At 45.5% G+C, this 18,020-nt stretch overlaps 1 protein-coding gene across 1 annotated transcript in view; it reads left to right on the top strand.

The window, feature by feature from the left end:
- IL1R2 (interleukin 1 receptor type 2) overlaps positions 1 to 18,020 on the top strand; it is a 109,888-nt gene that overhangs the window by 55,313 nt on the left and 36,555 nt on the right. The window contains exons 6-7 of the mRNA XM_069636731.1: positions 27 to 92; positions 1,883 to 2,018. Coding sequence (XP_069492832.1) covers positions 27 to 92; positions 1,883 to 2,018 — 202 coding nt within the window. The remainder of the gene's footprint in view (positions 1 to 26; positions 93 to 1,882; positions 2,019 to 18,020) is intronic.

An 18,020-nucleotide genomic window follows, 5' to 3' on the forward strand; every position in this document is an offset into this window, starting at 1 on the left:
ATGTCTCGCTTTTATTTTTAATCCAGAGCAAGAGAAGAGAAACCGTCCAATAATAGTCTACCCAAATCGCAAGACTATCGCGGCTGCACTTGGTAAGGCACGGGATGTGTTAACTTTGAGCAGTGTAATTGCATGATGTTGTTGATGGATTAAATAACCATTTCACCCTCCATCAGTCTGTTGCCCTTGTAATCTGTGCTGTCTTCATGTAATATATGGATTACAGTACTGCCTACCGTCCGTTATAAGAATATTGCAAATGACTGAGGAGTGCAGTGGCTAAACAGATGAAGGTGGCCAAAGACTGAGTTCCTTTATTAGAGCACAGAACTCTGAGGTGACTTGCAATACCCTTTTTATACAGGGTAGGGGTATTTTATTCCTTATAATACATGGCCACGCACTGGCATCCCCCGGACTGCCAGGCCTCTTGCTTAATCTAGTGCAAGAGATTGTCCATTTGATGATCCAGATGATGGATGTAGAATCTATTTGGATGCAAAAAAGCTAATATGCAGCTCCCAGTGTCTAGCAGAAAAATTGTTTAAACAGTTTAATGAAATCCATTAAAAAAAACGTTTTTATTGTCTGCTTCAAATTAATTAATAAATAAAATGCCGATTTGTGCTCACATGTGTTACACTCCAGCAGTGCACACATGAAACATTCTACTTTAGACAGTTTCTTGTCAATGAATGGCTGAAAAGTGTCACAGAAAACTATTTTATAAGCAAGGAATTTGAAAAGCGTGACAAGGCTTTAATTAAGTGCTGCAGTGACAGCTGGAATTCTGCTCTCTGCTGGTTCAAGCAGCAGGCATTCTGACATCACCACTGACGCACAATACCTGATTACAGAGCAGTTGTGATCTCATTTTTTTTAATTAGAGGCGAGTTGTGATGTCACAACTAGCCTGTAATAGCATTGTTTTCAGGCATTTATACGGATATTGCAGGCAGCCATGTGTATTACATATTAATCTATATTTCTTCTGGTGCATAAAACACATATGTGTATATGCAAATGTCTGCATCTAAGTAGATCGATCGATCTGTCTTCAGATCGGAAGACCCGGGCTCAGACACTTTACTAAGATTTGAGAAAGGCAGAAGGATGTCTCAGCAATTACACCCGGTTTTGAGCCCGGTGCATTCAGACCCAAGTCTGTATAAGCATTACTGAATCTGTGCGTGCTGATACCAGTTCCGCGTAGGTGGACACGGATCTGTGCCGCGAGCCTTGAATTGTATGAGTGAATTTGGTCAATGTGGTTGGATATGGGGCTATTGAGAAAACATACAGCAACTTCCTGCAAAATAGAGAGTGTCCTTTTAATACACATTTCCTAACTTGTTCGGTTATTTGTTGGGGCTTTCCATGCCCAGATGCTAAAAGGATCTTGAAATTTCCAAATGCATCAGAGAAAATTAAAAACTTTTCTTCTCTGCTTGCCATGACTAAATGATTTTTGCAAACAAGTTGTAATGACAGTAAAAAAGTTTAAGTTACCTGGCCTTTCGTTAGATATTTCTCTTGAAGTGGATATCCAGGCCCAATGGAGGATTAGCCAAGACTGTTCACCGCTTCCCTTCCTCAGTAGCTTTGCTTCCATTGTGTTATGTACTTGCTCCCCTCCCCCCCAACATAGAGAAAAAGCATGTGAACTTCATTGGGGGAAAATTCACTTCATAATGGTGATTTCCATCAATTAAGTATAACTTCTTTTAATATAACATTACTGTTCAAATATGGATAAAGTGTGGGTCCTCCAAAGAACTTACTGAATGATTCACACGATTGCCTGCAAACGAGTATTCAGAGATATACCAACGTGCAGTGATGCAAATGGAGATATTGACATTTGTGCCTGCCTCCTTAACAGGTTCAAGACTAATCATTCCATGCAAAGTTTTCACTGGATATGGGCGCAACTCTATGACTGTAGTTTGGTGGCTGGCAAATGACTCTTATATTGATGAGGTCTTCCAAGATGGCCGTGTCAAGGAGGGGCAATTTGAGTAAGTTTCTATATTATTATCTATATGTAAAAGGTTAAGGATGTCTGTGGTAATTGTTTGCATGGGCACACTTTTACCAATAGATGGCAGTAATCCATGTACACGCAGTAGCAGCATTTAGCGTAAGTAAGAGCGCTTGCCAGATTTTGAATGACACACTGGGAGAGACTGCAGTTGTGAGAATGTGCGTTTTGGAGGAGTTTCCATGTTCACAGAGCCAGCTGGCAAAAGATGGCACATTGCGAAGATACCGCATACCAGCAACACATTGCATGTTCACAGACGCGTGCAGTCACAGAAATTCCTTATCCGAAGTCGGCCAGACACCTGGCCCGAGGGAGATACTGCATGCCATTCATAGACATGCACTGTAAGTGAAGGGACCCCTCACACACACAGGGAAAGGGATCCTGCATAAGCTCCATATGCCCAGATCACTTTGCCTAAGGGCCACAACGGGCCATAGCCCTACTTGGCAGGGCACAGCAGAGAGGTTCGATCCAGTGTAGAAGTATACACTTGGGTATAGTCTCAGGAGGATAGCTCAGGGGCAACGTGCTCACCTTGGAAGCAAGACGACACGGAGCAACACAGGTTCGAGCCCCGGGTGCGTCCTTAGAAACCTCTGGGTATTAAGTGTGTTATAAATAACCAATCATATCATACACTACACCACAAACACCTTTCTTCCTAATATGATTCATAAAATGGCTACATCATTTTACGTGCCCTTTAGAACTTTTCGTCCCGTTTCCTTGGAACAGTGCACATTTACTTTCTAAATAGCAGGATCATATAGGCAGAGACTCTACTGACTCAGCTGTTCATACAAACTCATTCTGTTGATAATTATCTCACCGACATTTATCCACTTAGGTGAAAGCAACATCATTTATGTAACCTGTTTCGACCTCCATTTTCCATCTGAATTCTTCCGTTACCCATAATCCTTTATCAGAAATACAATCCCGCTCTACATAGTGAAAGTAATATATACAGAGAGGGATCGTGCAGATATCCACATTGACATTTAGGTTGTCAATCTTGAATTGCCTTTCTTCAGGCCAACCTGGGCTTCACGCACTACAGTCGGAAAAGACTAGAGACAATAGCATGGAAAAAGGGAAAAGAATCACAGAAGGGGTGAATTTATACGCTGTTAAAGCTAAAGGGTTAACCCTATTGAGATTACCTGCATCTAAGTGTGGAGCACTCTGGCCCATAACTCAATGGCTGCCATCATGAGACTGGGGTATTGTGGGAGTTAAATAGAAGTCTTACAAAGGTGACAGTGCTTTATCATCTGCTATTCTGAGTCAGGAGTCTTGCAGGTTTTAGAGACACCAGTGCCCAAAGTTTAGAATAACCCTCCACCATCTTGGATGTGGGCTAGTTTCCTGTACTGAAAGAAGGCACTATATTTGACGTAATGCAGGGTCCTTATCTCCCTCGGCCACTGTTCACCACTCATGTCCACTTCTATTGTTAGCATAATCATGCCTCAGAATACCAACCACAAATGTTCTCCTGTCACCTTAGCTACTACATAAGCTGGAGATGACTGCATTCTTCGAACCACATTTGGGACATTTCTTCTAACTTGTAAGCGCTCTGCACAGACACAATCTAAAAGGAAAGGTGCAACATGTGCATGCCCTGCTCTCCAAGGGCTTGTGTATGTGTCTCATTGTGAGGTTCCTTCCCCACAACACAAATAAGATGACACCTGCCAGCAACAGGTAAGTTTGGTTCTTTATTAATGAAATGGAGAGAAGCATGTGGTCTCTGCGAAGAGTCCTTTCCAAGTACCTCACAGAGACTCTTCGATGCACCCAATTTCCAAATACAAACACATCATTATTATGGACTCCTCCATAGCAACATAACTAACAACGTGGTAACAGCAATACCTCAATGTAGCCCCCCTTCTCAAAGACTCACTTATCTGAATCGCTGCAGGATTGTCCTTCACCGTTGCTTGTACTGACGCCCAGCGAGCTCGCCATCCCTTTCGGATAATTCCATTTCCCATACTTCCTTCACATCTGAGGACCCCACGCACTAGAACCGACCTATCCATGTTCCGTATCCTACCATCATTTGCTCATGCCGAGGACTCTCTTACCTATTCTATCCATAGGGGCAAAGAGAACTTTCTGAACTACCCAGGTGGAAGGGTATACAGCAACTTAACCCGGACTCAATTACCCACATCCCTTTTCTTGTCCTTCACTGCCTTGTGGGCATCAAGCCAGCAGCAAGTTTTTCCAAAACCCTCAAACCCACTTCCTTACTGTTCCAGGATGCCTCTCCCACTTCCCAATTAACCAGCAGGGCTTAATCTTTTCATCTGGAATTCTTCCCCTGGTAGATTCGAGGGGATCCATCCCAGTCATGCAGTGTGGTGTGGTGCGGTGGGGTAACCCCACAACGTCTGTTGCACTGCACGCTCCCAGGGGTCACCTGCACTGATACAGGCACTGGTCGCGGCGAAGAGTCCTTTCCAACTGCCTTAACGAGACGCTTCGCAGCTCCCCCCATCTAAATGAGAGCAGGCCATTTTTATGGAATCATCCATAGCAACATGACTACCAATGTGGCAACAGCAATAACAGAATGCAACAAGAACTCAAGCTGCACATTTCTGTTTTGCAGAAGCATGCAGGCCCATATGTATCTGACCATGTGCACAGGATAGCTCAGGGGCAACGTGCCCAGCTTGAACGCAGGTCGACAAAGAGCAACACAGGTTCGATCCCCGGGTCCGTGCTTAGAAACCTCTGGGTATTAAGCGCGTTATAAATAACCTATCATATCATATCAGGGGATGACAGGCCACATAGGAGTCCCAGGCGACTATGAACCTCTTGCCTCGCTATTGGCAAACAACACTGGGTGACTTATCTGCCGGTTGTGTTAAAGAGATGATTTGCTTTTTTTGATTATGCTAATTTCTGTTCACCACAGCTGAGATGGCATTTCCTTTCTTTTGCTGAAATGAAGCCTATAATGCGTTATATTTTGGTTGAGTGTTTTGCCATGTCTTGCAATGGACACAACTGCGGTTTATGCTTTTTTGAGGCCCCTTGATCACAAGTGAGAGAGCACGACACAAATAGAATGAATGATACGGCAAGAGCGAGAAAAAACACGCCGTATAAGGACTTTGGACCATGCACTTGGCGTGTCCCATCAACATCCGAGGAGTTTGCTTAGCTGTCGCATCGGTGGCATGCTAGGAACATTACTTTGAACATCAGTGAAGCTCTTAAGCACAGATCCTTTCTTGATGTTGAAACTCTGAATTGAGTTTGCGAATAACAGAACCAAAACTGAACAGAGAAAATGCAAGTTCTTTGGCAGAAATCATACTCATAGGACCTCATTACGAGCTGTTAGCTCCATGGCTGCCACCAAACCGGGCTCATTTACCGGGGTTTTTGCAATGAGGAAGAACCGGGTCATTCCAACATTGGAGGACCCGGTAATTCCTCCTGGCAGGAACCATTCCCCATTCCCACTTGAGCCCCTATAGGGCTCAATGGGAATGGGGATGGAGGTAACAACGGGCACATTATAAGTGTCCCGTTGTTTACCAGGCGTCCAATCCGGGTCCTGTGATGGGAAGCCTGTAATCAGCCCTGACGGAATGAAGTGGGCCGGTCCCGTACTGGCCCCCTTCATTCCGTCAATGCAAGCCTCGTAATGAGGCCCATAGTCTGCTAACAATGAAATAAGGTCAAAGCGCAGCGTGTTTGTTTGTTTATTTATTTGTATGGCGCACCAAACCCGTGGGTAACTGGGCACAAGCAATACGTGACAACGTTAAGCTTAGGATACAGTATATGACCTTAACAAGATTTCACATTATGATATACAAAATTTACATGGTGCAGGCGTGGCTTTCTCATCACCAGATAATACGTTCTCCTAGAGCAGGGGTTTGCAACCTTTGGCTCGCCAGATGTTTTGGACTACCACTCCCATGATCTCTCACTATTAGTGATAGGAATTCCATGGTTCAACTTCATTCATAGTCATCTGTGGTAAGTTCATTATCAGCTCGGGTCCTAAAGCACGAGGGGACTATTGCAAACTCTGCTTGTGGATATTGTGAGCCCCAGTGCTTTACGATGATATTATTTAAGGCATCCAATGGACTTTATGAAGTATGAATGACTTATGCAAAAAATGTAGACATGTTCAATAGTCACAACTTGGTTTGTAAATTATAAATCATGTGTCGCTGGCTTCGTGAAAATGGTGCAACCTACGCATGCGTAAGTCACAAATAGGTCTGGTAAAATGTCTGTGATTTGGGACCTTAGTTCTGGCGCAGTCCAATTCATGCTGCTCAGAGGGAAAGTGATTTAGGGGAAGCAGATACTTTCTAGCAGGAGGGACAGTTGATGTATGAGCAAAACATTCACCTTCGTAGAGGGAGTGAACCTACCAGCGGCATGCAGCAGGCGCACCATGAGGGTGGAGTTGAGGGATTGGAGTATCCTTGAGCTGGGTGTCAGTCATGCTTATTAACTGGGCTTGCAATGATCTAGTGACAGACCCAAACCGGACATTATATTGTGCACTGATAATTGGAAAAATGCCTATGAGATAACATGTAATCAATGATGAATATTTACGCTGAGAAATATGCATAGATGGATGAGCAGGCCGGCCACCAGCAGATGGCGCTGGTTCACATGGATCTGGCCAAACTCATTGTGGTGCTGTTTCACCACATTTTTACGCTGCATTTTTTGGTGGCGGTGGAGGCCAGCCCTCCATTCCACTTCCCTCCACACTTTTCCTACCCCCACTAAAATCCATTTATAATGGTACACTGACTCCACAGCCCCCCTAAAAAATGCAACAAACAAATGCAGTGAAACGGCTGTTCACATAATGCAGTAAAATGGCCGCTGTGAGTTGGGCAGGTACCGGATCAGGCTGGAGTATTCTGGGCCGCCTTGCAGTGTTTTCTGGATATGAGTTCCAAAAGGGTGCCGGGTTACACGTCTGAGGACATGTGTATTTCGGTCCATAACAGAGCCTACGTTGAGCTTTGATATGACATTGTTTGCACTCCGATGGTCTTTCATTTTCCTTGCTTGAATCAGTTGGAGAATTATGTTATGTTGTGTTATAACATTTATAAAGCACAGCCTACACCGGCAAGGGCATCATGGCACTAAGAAGAGGGGATGAAAAGGCAACATGGAAAGGGGACTGAAACGGAAAAGCTTTTAGTGCACGGCGAAAGAGCACATGGTCCTGGATGGCTCAGAGGATGAAGAGAAGAGAGTTCTAAAGCCGTGCAGCAGCAACGGAAAAAGAACGGCCCCCAATGAGGATGCTCTTGAAATGGGGGACTGATATGCATAGAGCTGCTGCGGAGTAAATTATAAGCTTCATTTTTGTGTTCCTTCTACACATCTGCTAGTGGTAAAGCACAAGGTTTGCGGTAGAAGACCACATAACATTTAAAATTGGGTGTTTGGTGTTCAAATGCCTACATGGATTGGCACCAAATTATCTAACGAAGAAACTGAAGCGGTACTATCCCACGCAGGCTCTAAGGTCTGAAGATCAATGTCTGCTCATTATTCCGAGGGCGAATTGTGTTACAAGAGGAGAACGCAGCTTCTCAGTTGCTGGACCTAGATTATGGAACAGCCTTCCCTTGAATCTAAAAAGGGCAAATTCTTTACCGACCTTTAGAGCAGGACTAAAGACCTATTTATTCAAATAGGTATCGTCTCATTTGCCCTATCAGTGAATTGTAATGGGATTAACAATCATCTGGCTGACGTTTCTACTCTACTCAGCCAGTGTTCTATCGGCAACAGGATTCTATTAGGTTCGTTGTGTGCACTATATAAATACTTCAAAATAAAAATTTAAAAAATCAAAATCACCGGACCCTTGTCCTCAGTCCTGTTATGCCCCTATTGTGCACATCATCAGTGATATTGTTTCTTAAATGTTAAGTTCTCATGCAGATATCGCTGCCAACCGTGCAGTTCGGGTTCATGTCTACCTCCAGTATTAAAGAACAGGCTTCAAAGAATGTGTTACACACTTGTTTCAGTGCAATTTCAGTGGCTAATAATAAACGCATCATCATCAACCTCACCACCACCACCACCACCACCACGATCATAAAAAGATAACATAAAAAGAATCAATAGAATCAGTAGTCACAGGGCAATATTGATATTGATTTTGCTAATATCAATAGCAAGAAATCTAATAACCTGACTGCAGTACATAATAATAATAATGTACCTCATTGAAATACTCTACTCGTATTAGGGAGCCAATAATATTTGCCTGGCAAATCTTAAGCCTCCATATGAATAGCTGTAGACTGGACAGCAAACTGAAGACGTCCAGAACTTTTAAGCCATGATCTCTTAAGATAGTTACCAACTGTAGTGGTCGAAGCGGGTGGGAACGGTTGGGAGCAGTGCTACTCTAGTTTTGTTTTATAACGTTTTACTGTTCCTATACTTTTATTTTATAAAGAATCTGTTCCAGAATGGTTTCGTTTTCAAATAAAAATGTAAGAAGATGTTGAAACTTGCCCTTCAGAGGACTGCACTGAACATTCCCTTAAACAGCAGGTATTTTGTTTGGGGGTTTGGATTGCGCGTGGCAGAGGATGTGGTGAAGGGATTTGTGGGGAGCTGGGGCAGGCCAACAAGGAACATAGTTCCACTACTTCTTTTCGTACACTTCGACCACTGACCAACTGCAAAGGCCTTATATTAGCAAGTGGCTTATCCATATGCCTAAATGCTATCAATGCAAATGCCAACACCCACTGTCCTCAGGGCACAATGAAGCCGTTTTTTCATAGCAGTGGTGCACAGTGGGTAAAAAAGTGAGACGTGAAATACATCTTACCTTTTGAAAGGGCAAAAAAGCCAACCAATAGCACCTTCTCCCCCAGTCGACTCTGAATATGGCAAAGGCTATAGCACCAAGACATAATTTGGAGCCTAGCACACTCACAAAAAAAGACTCAAATAGCGTGAGCTGTGTCTCAAACAGCAATTTGTTCTTAATCCTAAAATTATCAGCTGTTTGGCTGCCAATATTTTCTGGTTGTCAAATGTCAGAGGGCAGTCACATTTACACTCTTGTTCATGTTCTTGGGCCAAATACCTGATATTTCCAGTTTTCATCATTTTTTATTTTTATTTTTATTTTTTAAAATTTGCTTTTATTGGTTTTATCATGCACAGCAAAGAAAAGAAACACAAAGGAACAATGAAGAAACATCAAGATACATACAAAATAATGCACCGGTTGACACAATAGGTATGGAAAAGAAAGAAAGAAAAAAATAAATAAAAATAAATTTAAAATTTTTTTTTAAAAAAAGCTTAATGTCAGCTCAGTGTCATACAGTTATCTCAGTTCTCAATGAAGGTGCATTTCCTAATGCTCAAAAAGAAAAAAGAAAAACAACTCCCCTTTCCCCCTTACCACCTCACGTAACTTGGCACCAGTTCGTTTTTCGCAATTAGAGCGTCGAGACGTTGATAGGGCAATGTTTCCGACTCCAGTGTCTGACCACACAGTGCTCGCTTGTATCAAGAGATTTTCCCTTTTTTTTTCTTTTTTTCCAGTCACTGCTACCTGGGCATTGGATTTCCATTAGGTCTCCTCAGGTTCATCTGATAGGGACTCATTATCTGGCATTAGGTGTCGACTTTTAAAGTCCATCCATAGGGTTTCACATTGGTCTGCCCTTCCATGCAGAGCGGCCGTTATGGTTTCCATCAGGTAGATGTTGGTGGCTAGGGCAATCCATTCACTCTTCCTAGGGACTGTACCGGATTTCCATTTGATCGCCAGGAGGGCCCTGGCGGACAGGAGTAGGTAGGGGGGTCAGGCCTGTCACTCTGTTCCACTCGTCCGCATCTCGTTCCAAGGCAAAGAGCACCAGGTAGGGGTCAGCATCTCTCTGAATACCATCAATTTCCTTGATCCACCCCAGTACCTTGTTCCAGAAAACTTTGATGCGCGGGCAACCCCACCACATATGCCAATAACTAGCCGTTTGCCCAAATTTCCTCCAGCATGTCAGACTGAGACATTTTGGATAGTCTGAGGTGGTCGTATTGCCACCTATGCAGAAGTTTGGTGGCATGCAATTTGTACTGACACGATAGCGATGTTCTAGAGGCAGCCCTGCACATTAGGTTCCATTGCTCGAGGTCTATTTCTTCCCCAAAGTCCTTTTCCCACCTAGCCTTCAGAGGATCAGTGGAGCTGTCTCCCACTGCTATTAGTTCCTGGTACATTTTTGATATGAGACCTTTCCCCTCCACTCTAGAGTCCAATATTTTCTCGAATGGGGTCAATTCTCTGTTCAGTTTATCCTTCCATTCAGCCTTCATCAGGACCCCTTTCAGTTGGATGTATTGGAATGTGGATAGTGTACCTTTGCCCAATGCTTCCGTCAGTTCCGGGAGGGAGATATAGGAGTCCTTCCTCTGGAGCTGGCCCACTCTCTCTAAGCCAGCCTCGTACCAGGATTGGTATCTGCCAACCTCTGGTATGCGATCGTTCATGCCAGGAGACCATAGATGGCTGAGAGGGGATGGCCAGGTGGTGATCCCGTGCATCTCCCGATTCCCACGCCATACACTCCAGATCGTGCTCAGTATAGGATGGCCCTTGATTTTCCGTAGTATCCTTTTGTGCGGGGTCCATAGCCATTCTGATACTGTGGCCGGTGCAAAGTAATGATTATCCATTTGGACCCATTGGAGGCCATTGTGTTCTCTGAGGTGGGGAATCATGACTCGTAATTGGGAGGCGATGTAATATGATCTCAAGTCCGGGAGCCCAACCCCTCCTCTGTCCTTGGGGAGTATCAATGTGGTATATGCAATTCTAGGTTTTTTACCCTGCCATATAAATCTCATCAAGATCTTCTTAGCTTCCCTGAAGAACGATTTGGGTATTTCGATTGGTAGCATTTGGAATGGGTACAGGAAGCGTGGGAGGCATGTCATCTTAATCGCGTTGATACGGCCAAGCCAAGAGATCATAAGTTTTCCCCATTTCGTAAGGTCCGCAGTGAACCGCTGGAGGAGTGGAGGGAAGTTAGCTTCAAATAAGTAATTCAGGTATCTAGTGATCTGTATACCCAAGTATTGTAGAGTGAGGTGTTCTAGCTTAAGACCTAGCGGGCGAAACTTAGGGTCATTTTCTGTCCTAGTTCCCTGAAGGGGGAAGAGAATGGATTTTGCCTTGTTCACTCTAAAGCCGGAGAATTGCCCATACTCGTCCATTAGTCTAAGGACTTGGGGAATTGACTCTGTGGGATTGGTCATGTGTAAGAGAATGTCGTCCGCATATAGCGCTATTTTATATTCCACCGGGCATAGTCGGATCCCTTCTATCGCAGGGTCAGATCTTATCCTTTGTGCTAGGGGTTCTAATGAAAGGGCGAAGAGGATCGCGGAGAGGGGACATCGCTGTCTAGTCCCTCGTTCTAATTCAAACCAACAGGAGTATTCCCCGTTTACGGCTATTGAATCTGTAGGAGATATATATATCGCCCGTATGCCCCTCCTAGTTTTGGGGCCTATTCCAACCTTCTGCAGAACGGCTCCCAGAAAATCCCACTCGACTCTGTCAAAGGCCTTTTCGGCATTAATTGATAGCAGGACGGGGTCCACAGGGAGGTCGCGGGCCACATGAATGAGGTGCAATGTGTTGCGCATGGAGTCGGCTCCCTGTCTCCCGAGTATGAACCCAACTTGATCTGAATGGACCAGGCGGGGCACTAGCGTTTCAAATCTAGCCGCCAATACCCTGGAGTAAATTTTGGCATCAAGGTTGAGAAGGGAAACAGGGCAATAAGATCCGCAGCTTTTGGGGTCCCTACCCTCTTTGGGAATCACCGTTATCAAGGCTTTTTTAAAGGAGTACGGGGCCTGCCCTGTCTCTAATATTACATTAAATAGAACCAAGAGGAAGGGGGCTAGTTGTTTGGCAAAGGTCTTATAGAAACCGGTGGTATAGCTATCTTCACCTGGGGATTTACCTAGTGTTAGCCTTTTGATCGCTTCGTGCACTTCCTGTTCATTAATCGGGGAATCCAGAAACTCAGTTTCTGCGGTCGTTATCGTGGGCATAGGGATTGAAGATAGGTAGGCTGATGGGTCAGGTTGGCCGGGAATTATCTCAGAGGTGTGGAGTTTCTCATTAAATTTGGCAAAGGATTCTGGGATATTAGGAGGGGTATGGGGAGGGGGGACAGGGTCCTCGATGATTTTGTTCACTCTACGATCAGCTCTCTGTTCCCTAAGTCTGGCGGCCAATAAGGCATCGGCCTTATCGCCTTTCTCATAAAATTTCTGTTTTAAAAATTGCAATTTACGCACCACTTGATTGTGCTCCAAGAGCCTCAATTCTTCCCTTTTCAACTGCGCAGTTTTCAATTTGTCAGGGTCAACTCTATGTTCTTTTTTCATCTCCGCTTCTAATAGACCTATATCGGCCCTCAACTTTAGCTCTATAATTTTCCGTTCCCTTTTCTTTGTGGCCCCCTCCCGTATTAGAGTCCCTCGCCATGTGGCCTTCCCTGCCTCCCAGATCACTTGTTTGGAATCCTCCCCATCGTCATTAATTTTAAAGTACTCTTCGATTTCGGTCTCCATCATCGCTTTGAAAACCGGGTCCTTCCAGAGGGTTTCATTGCACCGCCATTTCCCTCCCATGGTGGGTAAGTCCGCCCAAGAAATGTCAGCCTGCACCATGTCGTGGTCCGACCAGGGTATTGGAATAATATCTGAGGCTGTGTGGTTGGTATGAGGTTGTTCGACATGTATATTTAGTCAATGCGCATAAAAGTGTGGTGGGGATTTGAATAGAAGGTGTATCCAACTACACAGGGATGCATTATTCGCCATATGTCCCACATGTTGTACAGGTCCATTATCTCGACACGGTCGGTACGTCCCTCTTTAATCTGACTCCTTGTGTCTGGATTCCCCGGTTTCCAATCAATACCTGGGTCTGCCCATTGGTTGAAGTCACCCCCCAGAATTACGTGCCCCGTTGCCTCCATCATTATTTTTGGGATTACTCTCTGTAGGAATGCAGTCTGACCAATGTTTGGGGCATATACAGTGGCAATAGTCACTTTTACTCTGGCTATTTTCTCCGTGATCAGGAGGGCCCAACCTGCCACATCAGACAATGTCTTTTCTACCTCAAATTGGATGCCCCTCTTGAGCAGGATGCCAACCCCACCTTTTCTCAGCGGGCCTGAGCCCCAGAATTCCAGACCCCCCCGCTTCCCGATGATGCTTCTCTCCACCCCCTTGGCAAACTTGGTCTCTTGCACAAGCATTATGTCAATGTAGGATCTGCGGAATTCCCTTGCTACTAATGACCTCTTAGTTGGAGAGTTCAGCCCTTTTACATTAATGGACACCACTCTGAGTGAGTCTTTCTTTTTTGGGTTATCAAAAGACGCCATCTTCGAGTGTCTCTGAGGTGTCTCTCAAGACTGTTGGCCAGACAATTGCTCGCTTCTCAAGGCCCATATCAACGTTGGTGTTGCAAACAAATCCAAATGGTGCTTTCATTATTCCCACATCCCTTTCCCTCATAAGTTGTTGAGGCTCAAGGAAGCCCAAGAACTGAGGGTGCTGCATCAGCAGCTGTTGGCGGCGTCCAAAACAGACTTGGTGACAGTGTTCCGTCCATTGTCGGACCATCAATGGGGACCGTTACCTCACGGTCCCATTCAAATTTTCCATCGCAACATAAGGGTGAGCCCCATTTCCACTCCCCCCCCTCGCTTCATGTAATACAACAGTGGTAACAACAATAATCATACAAAGATATAACAATATAACGTTACGTGCATTCCCGGGGTCGTCTCACTCGGGTTCCTACCCCCTCTTACTTCAGAGGGGTATTCTACTTCCATCATCCCCCGAGCACTTGACGTCCCAGCTCTCAGTCTCCATACGACCAGTGCCCAGTGCTTCAACCATGGGTACTAGTGCTTCTGGTCATGGCATTCAGGAGGAACATCCTCACTTTTCGTTATCAGGTGTGTTATTGGGGCGTCAGTATTTTCTGGATCCTTTTACTCTTTTGCGCCTAGGTCCCTCTTGTTCCCATTGCATTCCGTATCGTCCGTCATCCCCATTTTCGTTGTCTTTCGTGCCTGTATTCAGAAGGTCGGCGATGCATTCTTTTATGTCATCCTCTGATCTAAGGATGATTTTCCTACTTCCGAGTTCAAAAGTTAGTGAGAATGGGTAGCCCCATCTGTATTGAATGCCCTGTTCCTTGAGCCATTTTGTCAGGGGGCTGCAAAGGCGTCTAAGTGCTAACGTAAGCACAGATAGGTCCTGAAAGATTGTAATTTGAGCCCCTCCCATCGTGAGTGGGATTCCGGATCTGGCCTTCTCAAGAATCCTAGTCCTGTCCTGGTATCTATGAAATTTGTCAAGGACCGAGCGGGGGACACTGGGGGGTCCACCAGCTCGGTGTATTCTTTCAGTTTTGGGCTCATCGATTTCTTCATCGGCCGTTAGAATTTTTATGACATTGTGGATCGTGTCCTTGAGATCCTTTTCGGTTTCCCCTTCACGTTCCCGGATTCCAAAGAAGCGCAGGTTATTCCTTCTTTCCCTATTTTCTAAATCGTCCATTTTAAGGCGCATCTCCTCTTCCTTTTTCTCAATGTTCCGTATCCTCATGTCCATTTGTATCTCGAGTGTATCGATCGACGTCTGATTGTTTTCAACACCCTCCAATCTTTCTTCGAAGCTGTCCATTCTCTGTGTGATCTTATCGATTTTGCCACCAAGGTTGGAGCCCATGCTTTTGATCTCACTTAGTAGTGCCGCAATGTCCCTCTAGTGGCCGCGGCTCCCACCTCCGAGGCCTCCAGCGACATGGTGGAGATGTGTCGGAGAGGATGGGGTGTATGCGAATCTGGAAAGTCTATGTCGCACATTCATAAGATGAACCCACCGTCAGAGGAGGCACACGCCCCTGGATCGGGGGCCTTGCCCTCTGCGGGGTCGCGTGGGGTCCTAAGCACAGGACAAATTCGGATGCTTCGCTTGTGATGTTGGATGGTCTTCAGTGCGGCTTGGGTTCTGCGTATCACCAGGCCGCGGTTCCTCTTCCTCAGGCCGTTGACTCAAGCGCAAAGGCGCTCCTCACGCGTATTCAATGTGGGGCCTAATAGTGTCTGAGTTCGGGGCTCTAAGGCACGATGGTAGTGTGGTGCCGTAGATCTTCATGCTCCTCAATCGGGGCTTGGGCCGGGGTGAGAGGAGGCACACGCCCCTGAGTCGGGGGCCTTACCCTCTCCAGTGTGTCACCGGCGATTAAGTTCTGGGGGCGTTCATACACTGATACAAGGCTGTCATTCTAGGCGGCAAGGCAGGGTGCCAACTACTAACTCGGATCCTCACCCTGTAGCCTGATGTTAGGGTTGGGCCACAGTCTATGACCGGCAAGAACGAGGGTTTCCGCTCGGGATTCTGACGGCACGGTGTTCCTGGGGAACGAGCGTGCTAAAGTGGCTGGACCCTCCTTAGTTACTACGTTCCGTACCCGAGGGGCACATCCATCCACATTCAGCGGGAAGTCTTCCGCCGGATTGCCGTGACGCGAGGGCGCGGTCTCACTGTCGCTGCTGGGCCACCTTCGGGCCTAGATGTTCACACGGTGGTATCTCCGCTTCTACCGGTCCGATTTTGATTGCGTTTGCTCCCAGGTGAGGGGGGGCCCTCATACAGCTCCTCAGCACTTCTCAACTGGTGTGGGGGTCGTGAGACGGGGCTCAGGTCGCCTCAGGGACCATGGGTGCTAGAGCTCACGCGGAGGAAGAGGCAACTTGTAGGTAATTTCACCACTCTAGTACTGAGATGAGGAAAAGGCCTACAGAGTTTTTTAAAGATCGGGCATGTCACCTTAATTATGGTCAGGCAATTGGACTAAGTGACCACCACCAGTGGCCACTTAGTAAGCTCAATGGATATAATAATGCAGACTTTATACACAGCAAGAGAGGTTGCACAGCAGGCTGGAGTGTGGAAACAGCTGGAGCTAGAAGTAGGTGTACCGGAGAGACAGAATAGGGAGACGCGAGTGTTGGAAGCCGTGTCGTGAAACAGCCAGAGATGCCAGGACCGGGAAGGCCCAGAGAAGGTCGGGAAGTCCTGTGCCCTCATCATGTCGGATTCAAGCAGAAGCTGCGGGGCACCGAATTGCTCCAGTTCCTGCATACTTCCAGGAGAGCAAGTAGCGCTCTCCCCATCCTCTGTGAGAGAAGAGCCGAGACCGTGGAGGTGGGAAAAGCCACACGAGGAAGAGAGCAAAGCCGACAGGAGCTGTCACCTGAAGCCAGTGAATGCAGAAAGCGAACAATCATACCAGTGAGCTCTGAAAAACGGCAATACGTCTTTCATGAATACCAAACGTTTCAGAAACTGTTATTAACACGTTTGAATACAGAGGCAAGTGTTTGCAAGTTTGCACGAACTGAAAGCATTACTAAACATGTGAGTTTTGAATACCAAACAAATTGAAAGCCTTACTGAATACCATACAGAATGAAAACAGGTAACAAGGATGAATGAATACACATTTTTTAATTTCGCACAGAAAGAAAGCTAATGATGAGCATATTCTGAATGGAATAAAAAGCAACATTGTGCAGGTGGCAAGTACCACAGAATGAATTGACTGAAAATACAAGTATTGGCAAAGCCAGTACAATCCCAAGAATGGTGCGAGAAGAGCATTGACACAAGCCAAGTGGTCAAAGGACTACAGGTTAGAAGGGGACCTGTAGTGGAAGAAGCCAGAGAAGTACCAAGAGCATAATTAAGTGAATGGTGGCCAAGGCAGCCACCATAAGGAGTTGGAAGAAAAGTAAACCTGATGCAAGAATGTTAAGGGAATGCAGTTAACCATGGTTGATAAAGCAGATGGAAAAGGGGTATTGGTTGCATGAACTGTGATGGCTGGACCGTATGGTATGTCAACTGCACCTAGCCTGTGTTCACAGGCTGCACAACAGGGGGTGCAAAGTTAAGGTGGCTTTAACAGAATTTCAGGGGTTTTGCTGCGTTTAGTTCTCACCTTAATGTCCCTGCAACTAAAGATTTTTCCTGAATTTCAAGAGATTTGTATTTCATCCATTTGTTTCCACATCACTGGCCATGGCCTTTGGCTGTGCCCACTGTATATTTTAGAACACTACCAGACCAGTAGCCATGGCCTTCAGCTGTTCCCACTGTCCATTTTCAAACAGTACCAGACCACTAGCCATGAAAGATGTTCCCACTGTATATTTTTAGAACACTATCAGACCACTAGCCATGGCCTTTGGCCATGGACATCACTCTATATTTTATAACACTTGCAACCCATCTGTCAAAGACGTTCATCAACCACAGATGGATTTTGACCTGTTTTGACAGTGGTATTGTTATGTAAAAGATGGCAGGCTTTGAGAACTCGCAATTTTTTGGTGAGTGAGATTCAATTATTTGCCAACGATCATACACTTTGGTTAAACAGCGTGCTACAAGCCCCTTATTTTCTGGGTGTTTTCTTGGTGATGCATCGTACAACCCCAACTAACTGCATTTAAGCAGCATAGAAAAGGGAAAAAAATGACCAGCTGCAAGATTAACATATGCCCAGGTACTTTTGCCCCATATGGAAAAAATCAAAAACTGCACCCATGAATATACTCACAGTAAGTGAACATATAGAAGGCAAAAATTAGTTGATTAGAATTTTGTACTAATGTTTTTAATGCCACCAGAAGATACTTGTACCCAAGATATAAAATGGGCAACAATACACAGTTTTGTATACCGTTGAAGTAAAGCATTAGTGAGATAAGTCAGGCCTTGCAAATTATGTAAAATGGTGCATGTCACCACAGACCCATTTTAGTTTGGCACACTGCTCCCACCCAGAGGCCAG

Source organism: Ambystoma mexicanum, chromosome 7p, assembly GCF_040938575.1.
Source record: "Ambystoma mexicanum isolate Mex_15411 chromosome 7p, UKY_AmexF1_1, whole genome shotgun sequence".
Lineage (NCBI taxonomy): Eukaryota > Metazoa > Chordata > Amphibia > Caudata > Ambystomatidae > Ambystoma > Ambystoma mexicanum.